The 21855-nt window shown below is 34.1% G+C and overlaps 2 protein-coding genes and 1 long non-coding RNA gene across 3 annotated transcripts; 2 read left to right on the forward strand and 1 right to left on the reverse strand.

Annotated features, from left to right (window-relative positions):
- The first annotated feature begins 745 nt into the window (after positions 1-745).
- On the forward strand, positions 746-5355 carry LOC122603278 (nicotinate phosphoribosyltransferase 2-like). The gene is made up of 15 exons (XM_043775948.1): positions 746-1130; positions 1996-2143; positions 2250-2369; positions 2459-2593; positions 2696-2757; positions 2854-2929; positions 3056-3157; positions 3480-3596; positions 3747-3805; positions 3917-4091; positions 4184-4318; positions 4389-4487; positions 4641-4749; positions 4907-5019; positions 5100-5355. The coding sequence occupies exons 1-15, from the start codon at positions 919-921 to the stop codon at positions 5175-5177; spliced, it is 1740 nt and encodes a 579-aa protein (XP_043631883.1). The 5' UTR covers positions 746-918; the 3' UTR covers positions 5178-5355.
- Positions 5356-6320: 965 nt separating this feature from the next.
- LOC122602566 lies at positions 6321-6917 on the forward strand. The gene is made up of 2 exons (XR_006324320.1): positions 6321-6449; positions 6539-6917. It is a non-coding gene; the product is annotated as an uncharacterized LOC122602566 (long non-coding RNA).
- LOC122602565 (DNA polymerase alpha catalytic subunit) lies at positions 6388-15827 on the reverse strand. Its single transcript, XM_043775169.1, has 31 exons — positions 14722-15827; positions 13376-13534; positions 13168-13251; positions 12978-13052; positions 12781-12845; positions 12313-12403; positions 12012-12200; positions 11747-11910; positions 11552-11666; positions 11203-11382; positions 11012-11125; positions 10761-10880; positions 10362-10661; positions 10164-10256; positions 9966-10084; positions 9816-9888; positions 9678-9734; positions 9504-9596; positions 9288-9410; positions 9104-9201; positions 8983-9028; positions 8715-8828; positions 8531-8614; positions 8321-8434; positions 8144-8233; positions 7957-8033; positions 7588-7789; positions 7401-7454; positions 7195-7314; positions 6983-7057; positions 6388-6780 (listed from the first exon to the last, which is right to left on the reverse strand). Exons 1-31 carry the CDS (start codon positions 15718-15720, stop codon positions 6628-6630), a joined length of 4440 nt encoding a protein of 1479 aa, XP_043631104.1. The 5' UTR covers positions 15721-15827; the 3' UTR covers positions 6388-6627.
- Positions 15828-21855: the final 6028 nt, after the last annotated feature.

Below are 21855 nucleotides of genomic sequence, written 5' to 3' on the forward strand. Positions count from 1 at the left end.
GTTGTTAGAACAAACGATGTTACTTAAATTAGTTGATGTATTTAATTTCTACCTGTAAGTTTTAGGTTTGATCTTTTAAAATAATATGTTTGTGTGATTTTCTTTTTGAAATGTTTGCTTATCTTTTAAACCATATGAGAAACAACTTAATTAATAAGACATCATCCATTTTGTAAGATAAAATGTTTATTTACATGATCAATTGAATGTTTATTAAAAAGAGGAAAAAAAAATCGTTAAAAAGGCAAATGTTTGCTTATCTTTAAAACCATATGAAAAATAGTTTAATTAACAAGACATCATCCATTTTGTAAGACAAAATGTTTATTTACATGATCAATTGATTGTTTATTAAAAAGAGAAAAAAAAACTTTGTTAGAAAGGCAAATATATACAAGTATAACAACAACAATGTCTAATCCATTCTTAATTGGGCTATGAGAGACATAAGATATAGACAGATTTGGTTACCTAAAGTTGAGACGGGTTCCATAAAGATTTTCATTTGATCCTGTTCGAAGGGCAAATATGTAATAATATAAAAATGCGTGAAAAGAAAGAAGGGAGATTTACATATATGTTCCATGTTAAAGACATAATTATATGTATGTTCAAAGCATGCTTTAAAAGCATTTTATTTATATATTAAAAATTTGTGAAATAGAATATATATAAAATAGAATATATATATAGTAAGAAAGAATATATACACATAAATTATAAATTGGATTCTATTAAATAGACTTTGTTAAAATCGCGCATCCATTTCTTTCTCCCTTCTTCCTCCTCCAACAACACACAATTTTTTCTTTTCTTTTCTTTATTTATATATCTTCCCTCTTCATTGTTTACCCGCGCGCACACATACACATACACATACACATACACACAAATATATAAATAAACATACATATATAGATGCAAAATATAGATATAAGCAATAGATATAATAGGGGGGGAATGGAAAAGAAGATGAACGGCGGCGTAGCAGAAGAAAAAAAGAGGGTGGCGAGGGGTGGAATAATAAATGGGCCCACAAATCCAATGGTGACGCCGTTACTAACGGATCTTTATCAGTTCACCATGGCTTATGCTTATTGGAAAGCCGGCAAACATAATGACCCTGCTGTGTATGCAATTCCCTTTTTCCTTGTTCTTTTCTTATATATATATATATATATTATTGTTATTATACTATATGCTTGTTGTGTTTCTTGAATATAGTTTAGAGGTAAAATTTTGCTATTTTTTGCAGAAAGATTGAAACTTTTTTATAAAAAACATAAGCCCGAAAAGTAGAAAGTATATTTGAATTGTGTTTTGATGAATTTTGTATCTTTCTTTATATAGCAAAAAAAAAAATTGAAGGTTGTTTAGGAGTGCATATTTGTAAGTGTGTTAAAAATTAGTGCTTTCTTTAAATAAGCTAAAATTATGCACCTAGCCTTTGGATTTCAAGAAAGGATGTGTATTCAAAACAACCTTTCTGTATTTTTTTTACCATAATGAAGTAGAATTAATCTTGTGTTTTTGAAATTGCAAAATGAAGACAACTAAACACGTTTTTTTCGGTAAAAGGTTGTCACCCCTGGTTATTTTATAAATCATTTAAAAGAGGCGCTTAACTAACTAAACACGTTTTCTATATTAATTTTCTTTGGTTTTTTAGAAATGAAAAGAAGGATTTTTTTCTGCAACCATATGGGCTATTCTTTGACATGGAATTATGAGTTAGATTTGGTGCTAGCATGTAGAGGTCTAAATACTTTCATGTAGTAGATATGTATATATGAAACCATAAGAAAAAGGTTGAATCTTGCTAGACTTTTAATGCATATTTTAGTGTATTAGGTTTTATTAAGAATCATACGTTGTACTTTAGGTTGTGTTTAAATGTATTACTCATTTTCTTACTAGTGTGAATTAGATGGCAGCCTTTTAGAATTTATTGCACTATAATCTAATTATATTTTCTATAATCTTGGGCCTTTTCAGGTTTGACTTGTATTTTAGAAGGAATCCCTTTGGCGGTGAATATACAGTTTTTGCAGGTCTTGAAGAGTGCATAAGATTCATTGCTAATTTTAAATTATCGGAGGATGAGATTGCTTTTGTTCGAGAATGTCTATCTCCCACATGTGAGGTAAGTAATTGCTCTCTAGAGTCAAAAGTAACGTTATGGCTACTCCATTCTGAATGGAAACCAGAAAGGGCATGAGGGTCATTAACCTTTTTGATGTTGATCATAGGATGGCTTCTTTGATTACCTTAGAGGAATCGATTGTTCTGATGTTGAGGTATATGCTATTGCCGAGGGATCTGTCGTATTTCCTAAAGTCCCCTTGATGAGGATTGAAGGCCCTGTGGCTGTGAGTCTTGTGATCTCTTACTTTGTTCATTTTGCATGATATTCATTAAAAGATTCAGACTGTTACAAATCATATATATTCTTTTTCAGGTGGTTCAATTATTGGAAACTCCTTTTGTAAATCTTATAAATTTTGCTTCTTTAGTTACTACAAATGCTGCAAGGCACCGTTTTGTTGCTGGGAAATCCAAACTTCTTCTTGAGTTTGGGCTACGGCGTGCACAGGTTTTATACTTTTATTCCTTCCTATTTAATGTATATTATAAACTGATTCGGTTCATTAGAAATTTAGAATTATAAAGAATCTTTTGTTACTTTCATGTATAGGGCCCAGATGGTGGTGTAGGGGCATCAAGGTATTGCTACATGGGAGGATTTGATGCAACAAGGTGATTTTTTTGACCACATATTTTTCACTTCGATGGTAGTAACCATCGAATCTTTCTATTATATCTTTGTGTCTCATCATTTTTGTGTGTTGATAGCAATTGTGCAGCTGGAAAATTATTTGGAATACCGCTTCGTGGGACCCATTCTCATGCTTTTGTCAGCTCATTCACGGTAGGTTTAATGCATAACCTTTCTATTTGTTCAGCGAATATTCAATTACATGTGCAATACAATATTATTCTGAGCATGTATTTTTGCTATTTATTCACTTATGTTAGTAAATTTGGTTATGTTTAGGGACCTGATGAGATAACAGAGAAGTCTCTCCATAGTCATGATAAGTCTACAGTATGCAAGGATTTCGTTGGCCTTACACAGACGTGGTTGGGCAAACTCAAGGTGTAATTCTGTTCTCATGGATGTCACAATTACGAATTCAAAGTGTAGAATACCTAATGCAAAGATGTTATTATAATAAATGCTTTACCTTATATGCTTCAAATTAGAACCGCGGAAAACCTTACCTCACTCTCTTAGCCCTTTTGCAGTTTCCTTATGTAGCACAGAGTAATTAGAAACACATTAATTTAGTTTGAAAAGTAAACATGTAAATAAATGTATAATTCGCGATGTACCATGTGGGTCAAGGGTTAAATTGTCAATAAAGACGTCCATTGTTTATCAACATTGTAACATATGTGCTATGAATTGTGTGTTTCAGCGGTTAAGTTCATCAGAAGGTGTATTTGGCGAAACTAATCAAAGTGAGCTAGCAGCTTTTGTTTCATATGCCTTGGCATTTCCTGACAACTTTCTGGCTCTTGTGGACACATATGATGTAAGTCATAGAATTCCAATTGCCATTAGTCTTCTTTTGCTCATTTAAAGTTGCAGTAGTACATGCTTAAGCATTTTATTTGATTACATTTTTATAACTTACTTTTATTGTTTGGTTACCTAATATGGTTATATGGTTGCATACAATCAGGTGATGAGGAGTGGTGTTCCTAATTTTTGTGCTGTTGCTCTAGCACTAAATGATTTAGGGTATGTTTTTAACATGTTAATCATGCATATGTGGCTTTATCTTTATGCAAGTGCTTGTATTACAGTTGTTATTACAATCACATATCTTCGTTTGATAACTGCTCCCTTCAGGTATGAAGCAAAGGGAATTAGATTAGACTCGGGCGACCTTGCTTATTTGTCATGCGAGACCAGGAAGTTCTTTCAAACCATAGAAAAGGAATTTCAAGTTCCTGGTTTTGGAAAGACTGGTATTACTGCTAGTAATGACCTCAATGAGGAAACATTAGATGCTTTAAACAAACAGGTGAGGTGTCAGTTTTCTTGAGTCCAACAATGATAAAACTCTTTAAACATATAAAAGATTCTATGTTAATTTTGGTTGCTGGTTCTGATCAGGGCCACGAGGTTGACTCTTTCGGCATCGGAACCAATTTGGTCACATGCTTTGCTCAACCTGCTCTAGGCTGTGTGTTCAAGCTTGTTGAGATTAATAATCAGCCGCGTATAAAGCTGTCAGAAGATGTCTCAAAGGTTTGAAATCAATAACTTGATTTCTGCTGTACAATGTATATATTATAACAATTGGGTGTCGTGGTTTTAGGTCTCTATTCCTTGTAAAAAGCGATCTTTCAGATTGTATGGCAAGGAAGGTTATGCCCTTGTAGATATAATGTCAGGGGAAAATGAACCAGCGCCAAAGGTAAGTTTCTTGTGTTTTGTGTAAATTTGTTTATGCCTTGTTGAAAATCATTACGCTTTATTGTAGGAACATACCCCCATTATCATGTTACAGGTTGTTGCATTTTAAAGTTAAGGGGAAAATCTAACGTTTATCAGTCATTGTAAACTACAGGAAGGCCAAAGGATTTTATGCCGGCACCCATTTAATGAATCCAAGAGGGCTTATGTGGTGCCACAGCGTGTTGAGGATCTTATGAAATGTTATTGGCCTGGAAGTGTAGGTGAGACTTGTGTCTTTTTGTATTATATAATAATAATTAATATCAATATGTGAACTTTTGGTCAACCTACACATTCCAGATCAAGAAATGTGTTCCTCCCGTTGAGCATATCCAATATATATACTCTGTTTGATTAATATGTTTATAACATGTGAAGATAAAGCAAGGGAAGAATTGCCAACGCTTGAGCAGATCAGAGAACATTGTATGAGGCAACTGGAGCAAATGCGGACTGATCACATGAGAAGATTGAATCCAACCCCTTACAAGGTAATGCTATCTATTATGATGCACACACTTTCAAGAAATCTTTAACTGAAGTACGACTTTATGTAATGCTTTTGGCGCAGGTTAGTGTTAGTGCGAAGTTGTATGAATTCATTCATTTTCTATGGCTCAACGAAGCACCCGTTGGAGAGCTGCAGTAAGGATGTAAATGCTATGCAGACAGATAAACAAACCATCATATAGTCATTCATGATATCTTTCTTTGGATACATAATAATTTCGATTTTTTGTTTTGAGGTTTTTTGAGCCTCTGATGTTCCAACTTGCTTATAACATACAAAAAATAAAAGTTTCCATTGATGAACTTTATATATTCAATCTTGTTTGTTCACCGTATCTGGTGTGTTAGTCCCTGTGATGGTAGTCTAGTTGCGGAAGACAAGTAGGAAAAGTTTAGTAATATGTTTGAACACGAGAGCCCCTTGTCCGATTAACCATGTTTATGCGGTTTACCTCTCCAATGTTGGCATGGGACTAGTCAGTGGGGCCATCAGAGGATCAGTTACCCTTTTTTAATTTATGGTGAGCAATTAGCAAATGAATGTTGTCTAACCATGATATTTAAGATCCTGAGCCACATTTTTTTGTCTTAGCATCTTAAACCAAATTAAGTTAAGAGTATTTTTTTATTAACTAAATAACTAATGATTTTGATTAGTAGAACTTGTTAATTATACATGGATTGTTTAATATCACGATATGTATAAGATGCTAATGATTTTAGAATATTGATCTGATACTGCTTTGATTAAACTAATGACTTAAGAACTATAAATATGCTACCTTCGATATATAAATATGCATGATGTCATATTATATTTTTATCTAAAAACCATTTTTTAATATTAGCCTTTTTTTTTTCCATCTTTAACCCTAATCTCATTATAAAACAGTTTGGCACAACATATAAGGTCGCGTTTGGTTCACAAAATTTGATGAAATCTGATGGAATTGAAATTGAATTCTATTCCTTAGTGTGTTTGGTTGGTTAAAGATGGAGGAATCACATTCCGTTGAAATGTTAACATTCCCTCATTTGATGGAATCTCCATCCTTTGAGGATGGGGAAAGGAATCTCATTCCGTCCCTCACTTAAATCTTCAAAAAATCAAAAACATTCCATCAAATTCCATTCCTTCAGATTTCATTTCCTTTGAAAGATTCTATTCATTCCAAAAACATTCTGCGAACCAAACGCGCCCTAATTGTTAACTATTGTAATACAACACAAATCCATATTCTCACTTTTTCCCTAATTGTTAACTATTGTAATACAACACAAATCCATATTCTCACTTTTTCTAACGAATTAATTAGCAAATCAATGATTTTGTGACAATACAACAGAAATGGGAAAACTCTACTAAATGCAAATCGAGTATGTCCATATGCATCGCAGCTGACAAAGATAAGTTAGTTGAAGAAAAAAATATATTTAATATTATATTATATACATCCAGTCTATATCATCATCCATCCATCCATCTTTCTTTTATGGCAGATGCACGAAACTCTCGAGTTCTTGACATGATTTGCAAGCCAGTTGGATTTTTCTAAATGCAGCTTGAAGATATTTCATTTTCAGAGTAGCTAGATTGTAGAGAAGTCAAACAAATCGGGTAAGTTCACCCAACCATAATCACACCGATCCCTGATCTTCTGTGCTGCCATTAATGCTATTTCAACAGAAGGTGTTATTCTGACAACCTCTTTCTCCACTGAAGTTCTGAACTTTGCGTCGACCTGAAACTTGTGAGCATAATTTTAGAGCTTTGCAGATTCAAATTTCGGTTGGGTAATGTTGTATATTAAGAACCAACATTCTATGTTTGTACTGTTTGTCAAAAATTATGGCATAATATAAATCAATTTCAAAGTTACTTTAAGGTGTTAGCCAATTAATTATCTCAGAATAGAGGATTCCTAAAGTGAGAAAAATGGTAACCTTGTTAATGCACCGATCAGCATCCAGGAGATAACAGAAGTGAGATAGTTGCTTGAACATATCTGCCTCAGAATACTAGTCACAGTAAAATAATAACTTTTCAGTGAAATGTTGAAAAAATAATGACAAATTTATTTACCAAGCCTAAAGCCTTTAACCAAAAAATAATCACAAATATATAGTATTCATAGGAGTAAGAGAAAGATGTAAACCTGTCTCACAAGACGACCATTACAACGAGGATAATTTGGACATACAGTTCCTCTCTCGGAGTCCCCAACGACACGCAAGTTTAAACTTCTTGTAGTATAGTTGCAGGTTTCATCATCGCACTGAAATTTCACATAGAAGCCAACTAATGAACTGCATTCTAGTATACCAACTAATCATAGAAATCCAACATGAAATGCTTGCGTACCGTCATTAATCCCTTGTAGTATGTTGATATGAATGATTCAGCTCGTCTTTTTACCTGAACCACAATTTAGTGCAAAACACATTACATTTTATTAAGCTACATTCTAATGATTTAATATCATTGCAAGTAAAAAAAATATAATATCTCGTAGTGAAGTTGCTGAATATGGTTTATTTATAAAAATTACCTGGTTGGCTATTGAAACCGGAGGAACTTCAACTTGACATTTAGGGCAACACAATTTGTGCCAGAAGCTGTTGTTGGATGACGGATCCAAGTCCGTTGACTTTTCAAGGATTACTGTGCGTATGTAACTGAGAACAGATGGACAGTCAAAAGTACCAGAGCAGCCAGGACATGACAAAATTAAAGGCTCACAACCACGGTATCTGCAATTCATATTACATTTACTGTAGTTACAGCTTGTATCTAGTTGTTATGATTATAATTTAAGGAATACACAGTTGAACCTAGAAACAAACTTAAGAACGTCATCAATTGAATTTGTAACAAAGCTGCAGCAGTAGCAGAATTGGGAAGAAAAAAAAATTACTACCTCTCTTCGTCATCTTTCAGGTAGATAGCTGAGCCAGCATGATCATTGTTTGCGACTTCAATCGATTTGCTTTGAAACTAAAAATGAATCATCAATAGAATTGTCAATTTTATTAGTAAATGCACCATTGCTGAAAAGATATTTAAACTGTTATGCTGATTCGAGCCTTAGAGAAACAGTTCTGTACCTTGGAAGGATCAAGTCCTAAACAATCAGCCAAAACGGATGGACTTGTACCCTCGATTGATGCACAGAGACGTGATACGACTGGATGTATCTGAATGAACCCAAAACAAGGCTTTCAGGACATGTAATAGAACAAGAACTACCAAATTAAAACTAGCAAATATTAAAAAAACGATACCTGCTGTGCCAGATAATAGTCAATGTCAATCATCAAGTTTTCATTATCTTTCATCAGTTCATCAGGATGTCTTGCACGCTGAGCAATCCCTGCTGATGAGCTCGAACCATTACCCTGTATAGAAAAAAATGTCATGCAAAGAGATGTGATATCAGAAGCCACCACGTTAAATAAGAGAATTAAAAAATGGGTAAAAACCTTCACACAAACCTGCTCACAGCATACTATATATGGAACTGTATCACCAGCAGAACAACCACTGGTGTATCCTAGTTTCCGCAACCTAAGTGCTACCTATATATGAGCATGTAAGACGAATGAATACTCTCAAACCCACAAGTAATTAAGATTATGGGGAGGTGCACATAACAAAAGGTTTTGTACAGTTACTTACTTCCACATGAGGTTGACTTCTAGCGTCTGGGTAGGCTTCAGGTGGTTTTGTTAATGTTTTTGTAATGATATATTTCTCCAAAGCTATTTCTCCATTCCTCATTTCCTCTTGTACCTGTTAATTTAATAATGTTTGTAAAGTTCACTTATGAATCAAATCAACATAAAATTATTGACAATATGAGTTGATCCTATCTAGGAGTATCTAATATAGAAAAATTAACTAAAATGCAAGCCACTACATTAGCATATAACGAGTATGAATGTACCTTCCTGAGTTTGTTGTGTATTGATTCAACAACTTCCTCACATGACCTGTATAACAGTTCATGCATTGTATTTTTAGAAAGCGATTCTTATAAAAGAAAAAGAAGACACAAATAGACATACAGCTCAGATAATATTTGTTCCAGGCAAAAATCTCCTGTCTCCTTTGATAGCAAACTCCAGTCACGTCGTACCATATCAAGACCTTTTCGCTCTATAACCTACACAAATGAGAACATTTATGAACTACAACAGAAAATAATCAAGTGTTAATAGAGCACCCAGTAAGATGAATATAATCAAGTACCTTGTAGACTTTCCCATCTCTTATTTGCTCTTTCACAGCTGCATATTTCTTCTTTTTAAGTAACAGCATTCTTTTGTATAGACCATCAAGATCAATTTCTAATTTCTTGTATCTCTTGTTTACCTTACATTTAGAAGGACTTGGGGTCAGATCACATAATAATACCGTAAGCTAATATATAACCACATAATGTTAGTTTTGCAGTTGTAACCCTACCTCTCTGATGACATTCACTGCAATCGATTTGGCTTTGTTTATATCATCAAGTCCGGTATATATCATTATTGAATCAGTATCACCATATATAACCTGGATACGAAAGAGCATACTTCAAAAATCAAGTAATTATGAATAACAGAATGAACTATGTTTTCATATCAGAAAAATCACCTCCAAGTTTAAACTGTCCCGAACAAGATCAACAGTTTTTTGTAAAATCTCTCTCCCCTGTAGAAAAGTCATGTGATAAGTTCATATGAATTCCCAAGATCATTTCATATTTTAGAAAGAAATTCATAGCTTTCTTACTTGTTGCGTAATAAGTTCTGCAAGTGGCTTTGCATAGAACCTGGAATTAGAAAAACCCAGGCATCCATACATACTGCATGCATAGGTAGAAAGAAGCTAGTAAGCAAACAAGATATTAACTGAAGTGAAACCATGAAAGCAAGCACAAACCTATTAGCTGTTAGCTTCAGTGCTTGCTGTTGTATATCAAACTGTTGGTACTTGAGACCCGTTGCAGTCTTCAACCACTCTTTTACATTTTTCCTTCTCTCAACCAAATTTCTCAATAGCTACAGAAAGCAAAAGCATATAGACACATTTTAATCATTATCGGTGGCAAATGCTTTTAGATGACTTATAACTTTTTACCTCAGGTAGAACTCCAGTTGTTTTTGAAGATGGTAAGCAGGGAACTAAACCACCTTGGGATCTATCTACTGTTGTAAAGCAGATATTATACTCCTGATGAAAAAACATTCAGACAGAATCATACAAGGTTTTATCAGAAAATGTTTAGAGAGAGAGTTTAAAAAACCAAACAGTAAGCTAGATGGAGATATGACATACCTGGATGATAGAAGGGTAGAGACTGTTGAAATCCAAAAGTAATATGTATCTATCATATAAACCTTTTTTGGGTTCCAACACTAATCCACCTGCATACGACGGTGCTTTTTTGGATTTTACAGGCTCATTTTCTATCTCATCATTCACCCCTAAATCATTGACTACTTTTTCCTCCGGGTCATCCGATTTACGCTTTGCTACTTTGCTCTCCTTTGGCGAATAAAACTTGTCTGGTACCATAAATTTTTTAGCATGGAATGCATGCAACAAGAGATACTCAACTCTTTGAGCTCTAGCTCCCTGTCATCATGTATATGTATGATTTTTTTTTATTTTTAATATGTCAGTGAACAGGTTGTGTGAAAGAGTATTAGTTGTAGATGTTTTTCACTAGTTTACCTGAAGAGTTTTCCCCCAAAGATTACCACTAATATTGGTCAATTGACGTGTTAGAGGTAGAACACTCAAATGAAACATAAGTTCCATTGACAACCATGCATCTGTCTCCCCAATCTCAATCTGCAAATATACAGTATTTGTGAATCAATAGTGCAATCAAACTAATATGGGAACACTTGTCAAGTTGTCATTGAAATAGATAGCGAAAAATGAAATTATATATATTGACCAAATTGGTCAGTTGAACATACAAGTTCCATTAGGCTCTGAGAGCTCTGAAACATCTGGGGAATATTGTGTGGAGCAATTTCCTTTCGGTTCTTATTCAGTTGCGTCTTTGCAAGTTCAGTCAATGAATAACTAATCTGCATAGAATGCTTATTGTTAGTAACATACTAAACTAATTTGTGGTCTTATTGTATTACCAAACTTTATTTCACACCTCCTTTAGCAGGTCACGTGAACACAAAAAGGTGTCACATAAAAGGCGGCCTGCAATGCAAGACATAATTCCTGGACTTGCTCCGGATCCAAAAACAGTGCTTCCTTTATTGAGTCTAGGCATCTCAGAGCGCTTGAGCCGCCCAATTTTGGACCACATGTTGTTAGGAACTTTAGACACCTGCAAATAACATGCTATCAATAAACTCTATAAATAAGGTCTTCTTTACTTATGTGATATAACACATAAGACACTACAATCATCAGTTCTTTTACTGAAATTTCAGTAATCAAGCATACAGCAAAACAAATCACACTACAACAAAGTAACTTTGTGTTAAAGATTGAACCTTCACTCTGTTGAGAAGCACATCCAAGTCAAAGCCAGATATGTTGTGGCCAACGAGAATATCAGTATCCAATTTGTGTAATTCAATCATCAACCGGTTTAATAGAGCTCTTTCACTGTAGATATTTGTAGCAGAAAGAATATGAGTAACTGAAGGCAGGTGATTGAGTAAGGCAAACTAAAACAAAAAACTCGCCTGCTCTCCATGCTAATGATGTCTGATCCAGCCTTTGAATTTCTATCAGCCGCCTCTTTACTAAATCCCATCGGAAACAAGCCATCCTCAAGTTTACGCACAACAGTAAAATGGCTAAGCATTCCAGGTCTTGTCCATTCTGAGGCTAACATGGGGGTGTCAATCTGTAAGGTTCGGCTATCAATTGGAAGCGGATTTACACGTAGTATCTATACTTGATGTCATCACTAATGTTAACACCCGGACTTTCAAAAATGTGATGTACCTTAGCCTTATGACAGCAAATGACAGATGCAGAGGCAATTTCGTTTGTATTCTGTTTTTGGTTTATTATAGTTTTCAAATTGATTGCAGTAACAACCACAGGAGGAATCTCTCCAGTATTTTCTGGGTTAGTTGCAACTTTAATGTCCTTTGAACAATCAATAGTAACCTCAAATTTGCACCAGCTTACCTGTTCAAGTATAATCAAGTTATTATAATGATAGGAGTAACTAAAGCATGTTTTGAAGACCACAACCCTATATATAAAAGAAACTACGACTTTAGAAGCCTCAGTGTCTCACTCTCTGAGAAGTGGAACGGCTAGAAAACTTTGATACTGATAGCCACGAGGGTCCCTTTATTTTCCTTTTAATAAGAAAAAGCTCCAAAGCACTGCATTTAACACAATAATTAATCAGGATCTATAATATGAAAATCTATTTCCAAATACTAGTTTTCAGCCACTTTCTGCAACCCTTAGCAAAAAGTACGCTAATGGTGATACCTAATATCTAACTAGTTAATGAAGTCAACAGAGAATAATCATGACAGAAGTACAATGGCGAGTGCCAAAAAGTTGGCAAATATATAAAAAAAACACATGAAAATGAGCAATCTCAATATGTTCAATTGTATATTGTACTCAAGTATTTCAACTTATTTTACCTGCTGTGTGTTCCAAGCAGAGCACAGAAAGCGTAACACATGAAAATGAGCAATCTCAATATGTTCAATTGTATATTGTACTTACGTATTTCAACTTATTTTACCTGCTGTGTGTTCCAAGCAGAGCACAGAAGGTCTGTCCCTTAAGATCTGCAGGAAGTGGTGGGTCCTGTAATTTCAACATATGAAATGTCAAAAACTATACATAACTTGGAAAGTCCATTATCACCTAATAAGAAAAGATTAAAGAATTAAAAAGCATATGAAACCATTAATCTTCTTCAAGAAATGTATTAAGTACCTTAAACGGATAACTGATTTTAAGTACATAATTTGCTCTGCGCTCTATGTCGGATCTCTCAAATGCATAATTCCTCTGAAGATAGATAAAAGATAACAAATATCATCATCTAAAAGAAATTGGTTAACAAAGCTCGAGTCATGGGCAAGTATACATGAAATTTTTAATTGAGAATCATATTTGAACAGACCTTGACTGGTTTCATGCTAAAGTTTGAGACATTTCTGTCAAGCAACTGCTCTGCTATGTTTGTCTTTAATGCAGATGCCATCTCCTAACAAAGTAAACGAAAATACTTCCATAAGCAACAGTGAAAATAAATCAAATACACAAGAAAAATATGATAATAATGTAACTTAAAAGAAGAAAAAGGGATGTAAAGTGAAAAGGCGTATTACATGAAGCTTAGTGTGAAAATCTGCAGGTGACATTTTTGACTCTTCAAGCTTCACAATGGTAGACTCTTCAAATACAGAACCATTGGGGACAGCATATACGCATCTTTGCATATTCTTCACAACTATACAGCAGCTTTCGTACGTCCTCCCAGTTTTGACCTTGATATAAATGACATTTTTTTATGATCAAGAATACAAAATCACTTTTTGAATAGGCAACATTAACCATGTTGCATACAATTACTCATTTAAATTAGCATTGGCGTATGAATTCAAAGTAAATAGTAAAAATATCCAGCAAGGATTAGAAATTAGGATACATAGCAGATAGCAGTTTATAAAACTACATTTTCACGCCAAAAATCCACAAGGCATGAAGAAAACTCAACTTGTATATTATGAGTTTCTAATATAACCTTACATCAGCTAATAATAAATGTTGATATTAAACAAAATCAATCCTACCACTGACAACAAAATCAATCCTACCCTTAAGAATTTACAAAGCAGCTAATATTTATAAAGAGAGCTAAGTCCATCATTTTACTTAGAAAATAAAGCTGATCACTACCTTTTTACATATGATTAAAAGTTATAAATCGTAATAAGGTGAATCTTAACTAAACTAAAACCCATTGTTCGGCAGATATGAATGAAGTTCATTATATCTTCATCAAAGCCCATATTGCTTTGGAAGAGTTTTTTTCTAATGTAACAGGGTATAAGAACAGTGGTGGAGTTAGAAAGGCACATAAGCACAACATATACTATCTTTAGAAATATAAAATACTCCCGGTTGGGATAAAGTCCATACATTTCTTTTTCCAGGTATTAGTTTGCTGTCCTCTATTTTCAAGTTTGCTACTTTATAGATCAGGAGACTCATAACTAGAGGGACCAGCTTAACATATAATATCTACCTCTATAATTGTATACAGGCTCCTATAGTCCGATTATTACTCATTAATAGTAACGAAAAAACCCGTGTAAGACCTCTTCCTAATACCTTGCACAGCAATGCTTCGACACAACTAGAGCCAGGTGTTTGATTATCATGCTACTTTGTTAGTGATTCCATCGATGATGTCCATAAAGTGATAACATAAAACTTGTAAGTGATAACATCTCTATGACAATGTGGTATTATTAATCTATAGTCTGACACAATGTGATAAGTGAACCAAGTGTTCATTAATTCTTGAACTGTAATGAAACAAACATCATGAAACATGACCTAAGATATCTTTCCTAGTACATTAACACAAAGCTATATACAAATATTCAATCAGCAATATTATGATATTTACCATGTAAAGTAATGACATAAACTTACACAGCCAACTTACCTTTCCGAACAAATAAATATTCCCGGCATTCGCACCAAACGCCTCCTCATAAGCATCGAGCATATAAAAAGGCATCGACCCATCAGAATTCACCACAAACGGATGCTTTCCATCCGAACTCAAAACCGACTCAACCTCACTATTCAAATTCAAACCTTTAACCGTCTGCAAACCCGCGGTTGCACTAAAAGTAGGATCCTTTTCCTCTTTAACTTTCGCATTCAACGTCCTCACTTGATCCGCCTTCACCACTTTCTCAACTTTCACCTCACTCTCATCCTTCAACGCCTCGACGACATCACCCGAATCTTTATTCATCTCAATCACCTCCTTATTCTCTTCAAACACAACCTCATTCTCAAACGCCGAAAAACCATTCACCGATACGTCGTCCTCGTTACCCTGAACCACCGACAAACTCTCGACCTTAACCCCAGGTTTCTTATTCCCTCTCCTCCTTTTCTCCTTATCATTCTCGTCAGGCGCAAATTCAGCTAAAACATCATCAAGAATACTATCACAAGAAACCGCATTATTCGCCTTATTAACATTCTTATTAAAAACCGCAGACGTAAACAAATTCGATATCCGTTGCTTACCCATCAAAGCAGAAGCAGCTTCAAAGGAAGGCTTTCTAACATTATTATTTTCTTTTTTCTTTTTTTTGGGCTGCTTTTTTTTATTTTCGTCTTCCGAATACTCTTCTTCGGAAGACGGAACGACGCCGGATTGAGTCCAATCCACTTCTTGTCCTTCATCAACATAACCTAATCCATCATCATCAACTATAAATGATTTGTAATCCTTTTGACGTTTTGCTACTAAGCTTTGGTACTCGTCGTCGTCTACCGTGTCATAAATCGGTTCGTCGAATTTAATCGTGTATCGTTCGCCCGGTTCGGTTACTCCGCCTTCTCTTAGGGTTTTGAGTTTCCGGAGAGCTTCAGCGCGTTTTTCGGCTTCGGCTCCTCTTGATTTTCTTTTCTGTCTCTCTTCCATTTGAATTTTTGGATTAGGAATTATTTTGGGGGATTTGATGGTTTGTGAAATGGATCTGAGTGTGTGTGTGTGTGTGTGTTTTTTCTAGGGTTTTTGATTAAATTGGAAAGGGGGGAAAATGGATTGGCGGGAATATTGTTTTAGCGCCAAAATTAGTCCGGCTAAATAAAAACGTTTTTTTCCATTATTCTTTTTTTTCTAGAATAATCAAGTAATGAAATTTCTTTTCTAGAATGTATATAAAAGAATTGCTCGATCAAGTTATGTTTTTGTAAATGAATGAAAAATAATAAAATATAAGAACAAAGTCTTGCTTATTTTATACTCTGGTAATAACACAAATCACGACTTAATAAACCAAATTATATTATATTTTAAACCATCGTCAATTATTTAAAAACCATTGTTTTTTGAGTAACTCATTAAATAATTAAAAACTTTAGGAATACATGTCCAAATTAGTCATTTTGTATTGAGATAAAAACTTATGATTTTTGATATCATTGTTTGAAGATGAAAAATGTGGAGCTTGAAGACGAGGTTGTTATTCTATATTCTCGGAACATGGGTGAAGGTGATCTCCCTAAAGCACTTGATCTGGTCAATGTCAAGTTTTTAGTACCAAAATTCGAATAGGAATGACGGGGTTAGGAATATCGAAAAAAGGAATATTGAAAATTTGGATGGCTAAAGCTGAAGCAGAACTTTCGATGGTGACATCTTGGGTCTCGTCTTTCTTCCTTTGTCGTGGTGAGGCGAGCAAAGAATAGGGATAAGTGGGGTTAGGACATGGTCAGTGTAATATGAACCGATATTATTGTTTTATTTTGTTTTATTTTATTTAATAATAAAGTATTTGGAAAAGAATAAAAGAAATATCATAATAAGTGGCGGTTTGTCATTGAAATTTTTGGAAGAAAATTGATAATGTGATGTTAATGTAATAAATCTAAAACAAAAATAAGTCCTGGATAAGGTCTTACACTTTTTTGGGTCATTGGGCTACATGCCTACATCGCAGCTCCAAATACATATTGGATGATGGCTTTCAACCAAATTATAGAGTGATGGACATAGTTTTGCATTAAATAACTTATAAAATAAGTTAAAATCAATTTTCTATTAGAGTCAAACATTTCTTTTTGCTTTGAATTATTCCTATAAAGACTTATTGATAACATAAGACAATTTGGCAAACCAAAATACTAATTGAGAAATTTAACTTAATCGATTAAAAGGTTTATATGAAAATTCCCAAACTCATCTAACATACTTATGTCCACTGTAATAATCTTTGAAAGAGTGTAAACAACTCATTGCAGCCTTCCTGTAAAAACTATCAATTGTGTTGCAGCATCTACGAAACTAAGTGTCCAAATACAACCAAACCATCGGCGAGCAAAGAGGCTACCAAACAGACTTGAAAGGTAGACATTTCGGTTGCTGGCTGACAAAGATGCCTCCAAGGTTACACACAACGTTGGTGTAAAAAGAATCGTATTTCATGGTCGGATTGGCTAAAGAATCCAATTCTTGTTAGTGTTTTTCATTCTCGTGTTGTAGTTGTATCTCTTGTTATACTCTTTGGCCTTTAGTACTTTGCTAGAGGCCGAGGCCTTATATTTTAATATTATATTGCCGTTCAAAAAAAAAAATATGAATTGAACAACACCAAATCATCGGGTTATGCAAGTATTTCATCAATTATATATAAAGCATTAAATTTGGTTGGTACTGACTTTCAGGTTGACTTTGGTAACATTGTTTCATGATTAATGAAGCTGAAAAACAGCTTAAGGAATTGGGAGACGATGCTCTTGCCTGTTAAAGAAACGTTGAGGCTATCACTGGTGACTCAACCAAAACAATTAAGGATGTCGTGGTCGCTCTTAACCAAGAGGTCATGCATCTCGGCCAGTCACTCTACAATCAGCCCGGTGCTCACCGTTTAGACCCATCTTCATCATCATCGGGATGTGATTGATATTAATAATTGACAACTACAAAAAGTGCAGACATTTCTAAGGAATGGTTTTATCAAGCTTCTGATACTCTTTTACAATGTCCACGTCTATACAAATTGCATTGCACGGGCTACACTCTAGTTATCAAATAAGTGTTTGTAAGTTTCAAGTGGTAATTAATCATGCACGGTGTAGTGATAAGATCATAATATTGGCCTCATTCTTCAGACTACTGACTCTTCAAGTCTTCATACATGCTTCTAGAAATCAGTTTATTACCTTTTTAAATACACAATTTTAGTGTTATTATCATTTCTAACCAATAAACATATATACACTTATCACCAAAAACTCACATACAATCACATTTATTTCAAACCTAAAACACAATTTGCAGGAAATTAGGAGATGGGGAACTTGGGAAAGCAAGCCATGCGCATTGGAGGATGCGGTCATAAGGCCAACAAACCTTCTTTCAACAACCTTCCAGCTAACCGATGGGAAATTAAGAAAAAATATTGAAAGAACTGATATTTGGAGACGGGAAATTAACAAATTAACAAATTAACCACCAGGGATAGGGGCGGCATGTAGGTATATGATCACGTAAAATGAACGTATGTTCGAAAAGTATTTAAGCCTACGGGGTCACACGTTCAACACGAATGTAACTATAATTGATTAATATATTAAATGTAATTTATTAATTAATTAGATCACGAAAAACTAACGATCGTCCGTTAAAAGGTTAATAGTTAACGGTACTTAATTAACGGACTTAACGAAGGAGAGAATTGTAATTAGAAAAAAAATTAGGAAACCCTCTAAAATGTTCTCAGGGGGCAGCCATATGGAGGGTTTTAAAACCCTAAACTTGGTCATCAAGTTTCCTACTCCTATATAAGAAGGGCTAACCTAATTGATTTTTAACACACAATTAAAATCTTAGGGTTTTTCTCTCCTCTCCTCCCTTCTCTCTTGGCTTCGGCTGAATTCAACAAAACAAAGGGTTTTGGGTTTTTGTTTGGTTCGAATTAAAGGGTAGTAACAAATGGTTGTTCAGTTCGTGATCAAGTGTTAGCACGCATACATTCTAACGTTGTGTGTGCAAACGTAGAGGGATTTACTTCAAATCCTCATAAAGTTTCTTACTTTTCATCTTCAATTAAAGGTACATGCTTTCTTTTCTGGTTAATCAATTAACTACATATATCTATTTTTCCGTTGCGTGCTCTGTGATTTGATTCGATAAATAGTTATATAACCCAACAGTGGTATCACGAGCCTACTATGTATGTTTCTTGATTACCAATTAAATCAAAACTTGAAGGGGGGTTAGGGTTCTTGATTTTTAAAATTTTCGGATATATATATATACATATTTAAATTGATTTTTTAATTTAAATAAGAAAAAGGTATTATTTAATATATATATATATATATGGTTCAAAATTTTCCAGAAAATTAAAAAAAAATTGTTTTTTAGGGTTCCTAATTCAAGTTTTGATTAATTACATGTTTATGTGATAAATTGCATGTATATATATGGTGTACCTTTATTTTTAATGGTTAAAAAGAAGTAAAAATCATGAATTTTTCATGCAAATTATTCATGATTATTACTTAGATATATTGATATGAAATCTTGATCATTAGGGTTAATTATGCTAGATAATTGAAGAATTAATTGTGTGACAATGTGATTATGCTTTGTGAAATTTCCTGTTTGACACCAGTTCACTAAAAAAATCATAACTAATCAACCTTAAGGAGTTGGAAGCTCAAAATTTTACTGTAGATGCTTAACTCATAGGGCTACAACTTTCGTGTTTTGTGCAAAGCCCATTTCGGCCTTCTTCAGGGCCAGAATGGGTCGTCAAGCTGTTGGATTTTCCAGAATCAGCATATTGTAATTATGGTAGATAAATTTGTTATTATATTTTTGGCTTACGCAATCAAGGTAACTTGATGTATGTGGTCTCTTTCCTTATGAAAGATGAGCCAAATCTTATACCATAGTGACCAAAATTAGGTTGATTGCCTTAATTATTAAGTTGTAAATTTAGTAAGTTACCTTAAATCGTTAAGTTGTATATTTAGTAACTTACCTTAATTGTTAAGTTGTATTTTTAGTAAGTTTAATTTTGCTTATTTTATGAAAATTGTATGCAAAATTGTTTTTGAAAAAATAAACTTGACTAATTAATATCGAAATAATGATTTTGTTTATAAAATTGGTGCCCTAAAATCAAAAGATACACCGGCTCACCCATTTGAACGAACTCTAAGAGAGGTATAAGTCGGAGTGCGTTAGCCTTCTAAAAGGGCGGGTTTTTAATTGCGTTCATCGCAAACCTTTGCCCTTGCGCTTCTTTGTGAGTTCAAATGGAGCTACCGAGCTCTTTTGTATTTAAAGGCAATAAAAATGAGTTTTATAAACATATTATGTTTAGAAGATATGCATGAATCTTCAAAACATAACTTTTTGATCACACATCAAATTGAATGACCCAGTAAACTTAAGTCATTTATCATCCAATTTGTCAAGGACACATGTGGCTGTTGTTTTACTCACTGGTACACAGTGGTGGACAATTTTGCGCGTTCTTAGTTGGACGACTTAAAGCGAGCTAAGCGGTAAGACCTTGACCCATGGCAAAAGATGGGACAAAACATGACTACAAAGGATCACTTGATGAATCAAGTGTCATACGTAGGTCCCATACTTACTACGAATTGCACATGTATGCAATTACTGATCGTCACTTACCTTTTGAGTGCAAACATTTCTAGCAGATCAACTGATGAAATGGTTGCATGTCAATTGGATCCTAGCCTTAATGAAATTAATTGTTTATTTTGTAAACGTTGGGTAATTAATTTCTTAAGGATTTATTATCGAAAATACCGATAATTGAACTTGAATCTGTTTTGTAAAAGGCAACAAATCCTTCACAAAACATACACCAATCAGCTTTCAGGTCGATGCTAGAAAGAGAAAACTTTCTGAACCCAATTTCAATGACTGTTGAAAAGAAAACTGATGTCATTAAAACTCAGATATCGCCATTCCTAATGCAAGTACCACTGCTTTGCAGTTGGAAGCATAAAATACTCGGTACAATAGACATATTGAGGTTGCTTATTTGATGCTAGAAGCATGGCTCCCGAGCTTCAAAAAGCAATTCGGATTGCAAAATCCGTGTGATATGATCAAATAACTCAAGTTTATGTACGGAAATCAAGTTGGAGTTGAATTACTTGAGCTAATTAAGTCACTTCATAACTTGAACACGAGTATGAGAAACCAGTGAGTGCTCATGTACTCAAGATAAAGAGTTACTTTGAGCATTTGGTAAGGTTAAACTATGTGTATCTTCTGCCTATTGTCATTGACATAAGGGACTTTGAGAAGTTAATGCGCAATTACAATTTGCACAACATAGTTGAACTTCATACCATGTTGATTGAGTATGAGAAACACCTTCCTACGAAATCTGAGATACCCAATTTCTTATGATCAAGGGGGGAATGGTTTAGAAAGCAAAACAACCGTAAAGCTAAAGGCAAGAACTTAGGTAAGAGAAAACAAAGTATTTAGTCTCAAAACCTTAAAAGACCCTTTGGAAAAAGGAGCATACGGCTAAAGATCAGTCTTGTCATCACTATGCTAAGGTGAAACACTGAAAGAGGAATTGTCCTAAGTATCTAGCTGAGTTGAACAAGAAGAAGAAGCAAGTAGGTTTAACCAGTTCTTCAAGTATCTTCTTAACTGAATTATAAGTGTTGATGAGATTCAAATGATAATTCAATAGCAAAAGAGTCAAGTTAACTTGGACTCTATCTTTGACATTGTCATCTTGTTTAATTTTTGTCAAGAAACGCATTTAAAGACTTCCATGTGAAGATATCTTACAAATCAAATGATGAATCATTTGATAAATGTGTGTCTTCGGCATTATCAGTAGCAAGAAACGCATTAAAAGTCTTCAATGTGTGTCTTACTAATGTGACTTGTTACCCGACCCACCCATAGATAACCTCCATAGATAAAAGTCATTAACGATGAACAGTTAGTTTGCAATGTCAAGTAAAAATGATGAGACTAAAATCAGCCGAGGGGATGTTTTTGGGTCCTACTTTTCGGCCACTTAGAAACCTTCATTTTTGA

This window comes from Erigeron canadensis, chromosome 6, assembly GCF_010389155.1.
Source record: "Erigeron canadensis isolate Cc75 chromosome 6, C_canadensis_v1, whole genome shotgun sequence".
Lineage (NCBI taxonomy): Eukaryota > Viridiplantae > Streptophyta > Magnoliopsida > Asterales > Asteraceae > Erigeron > Erigeron canadensis.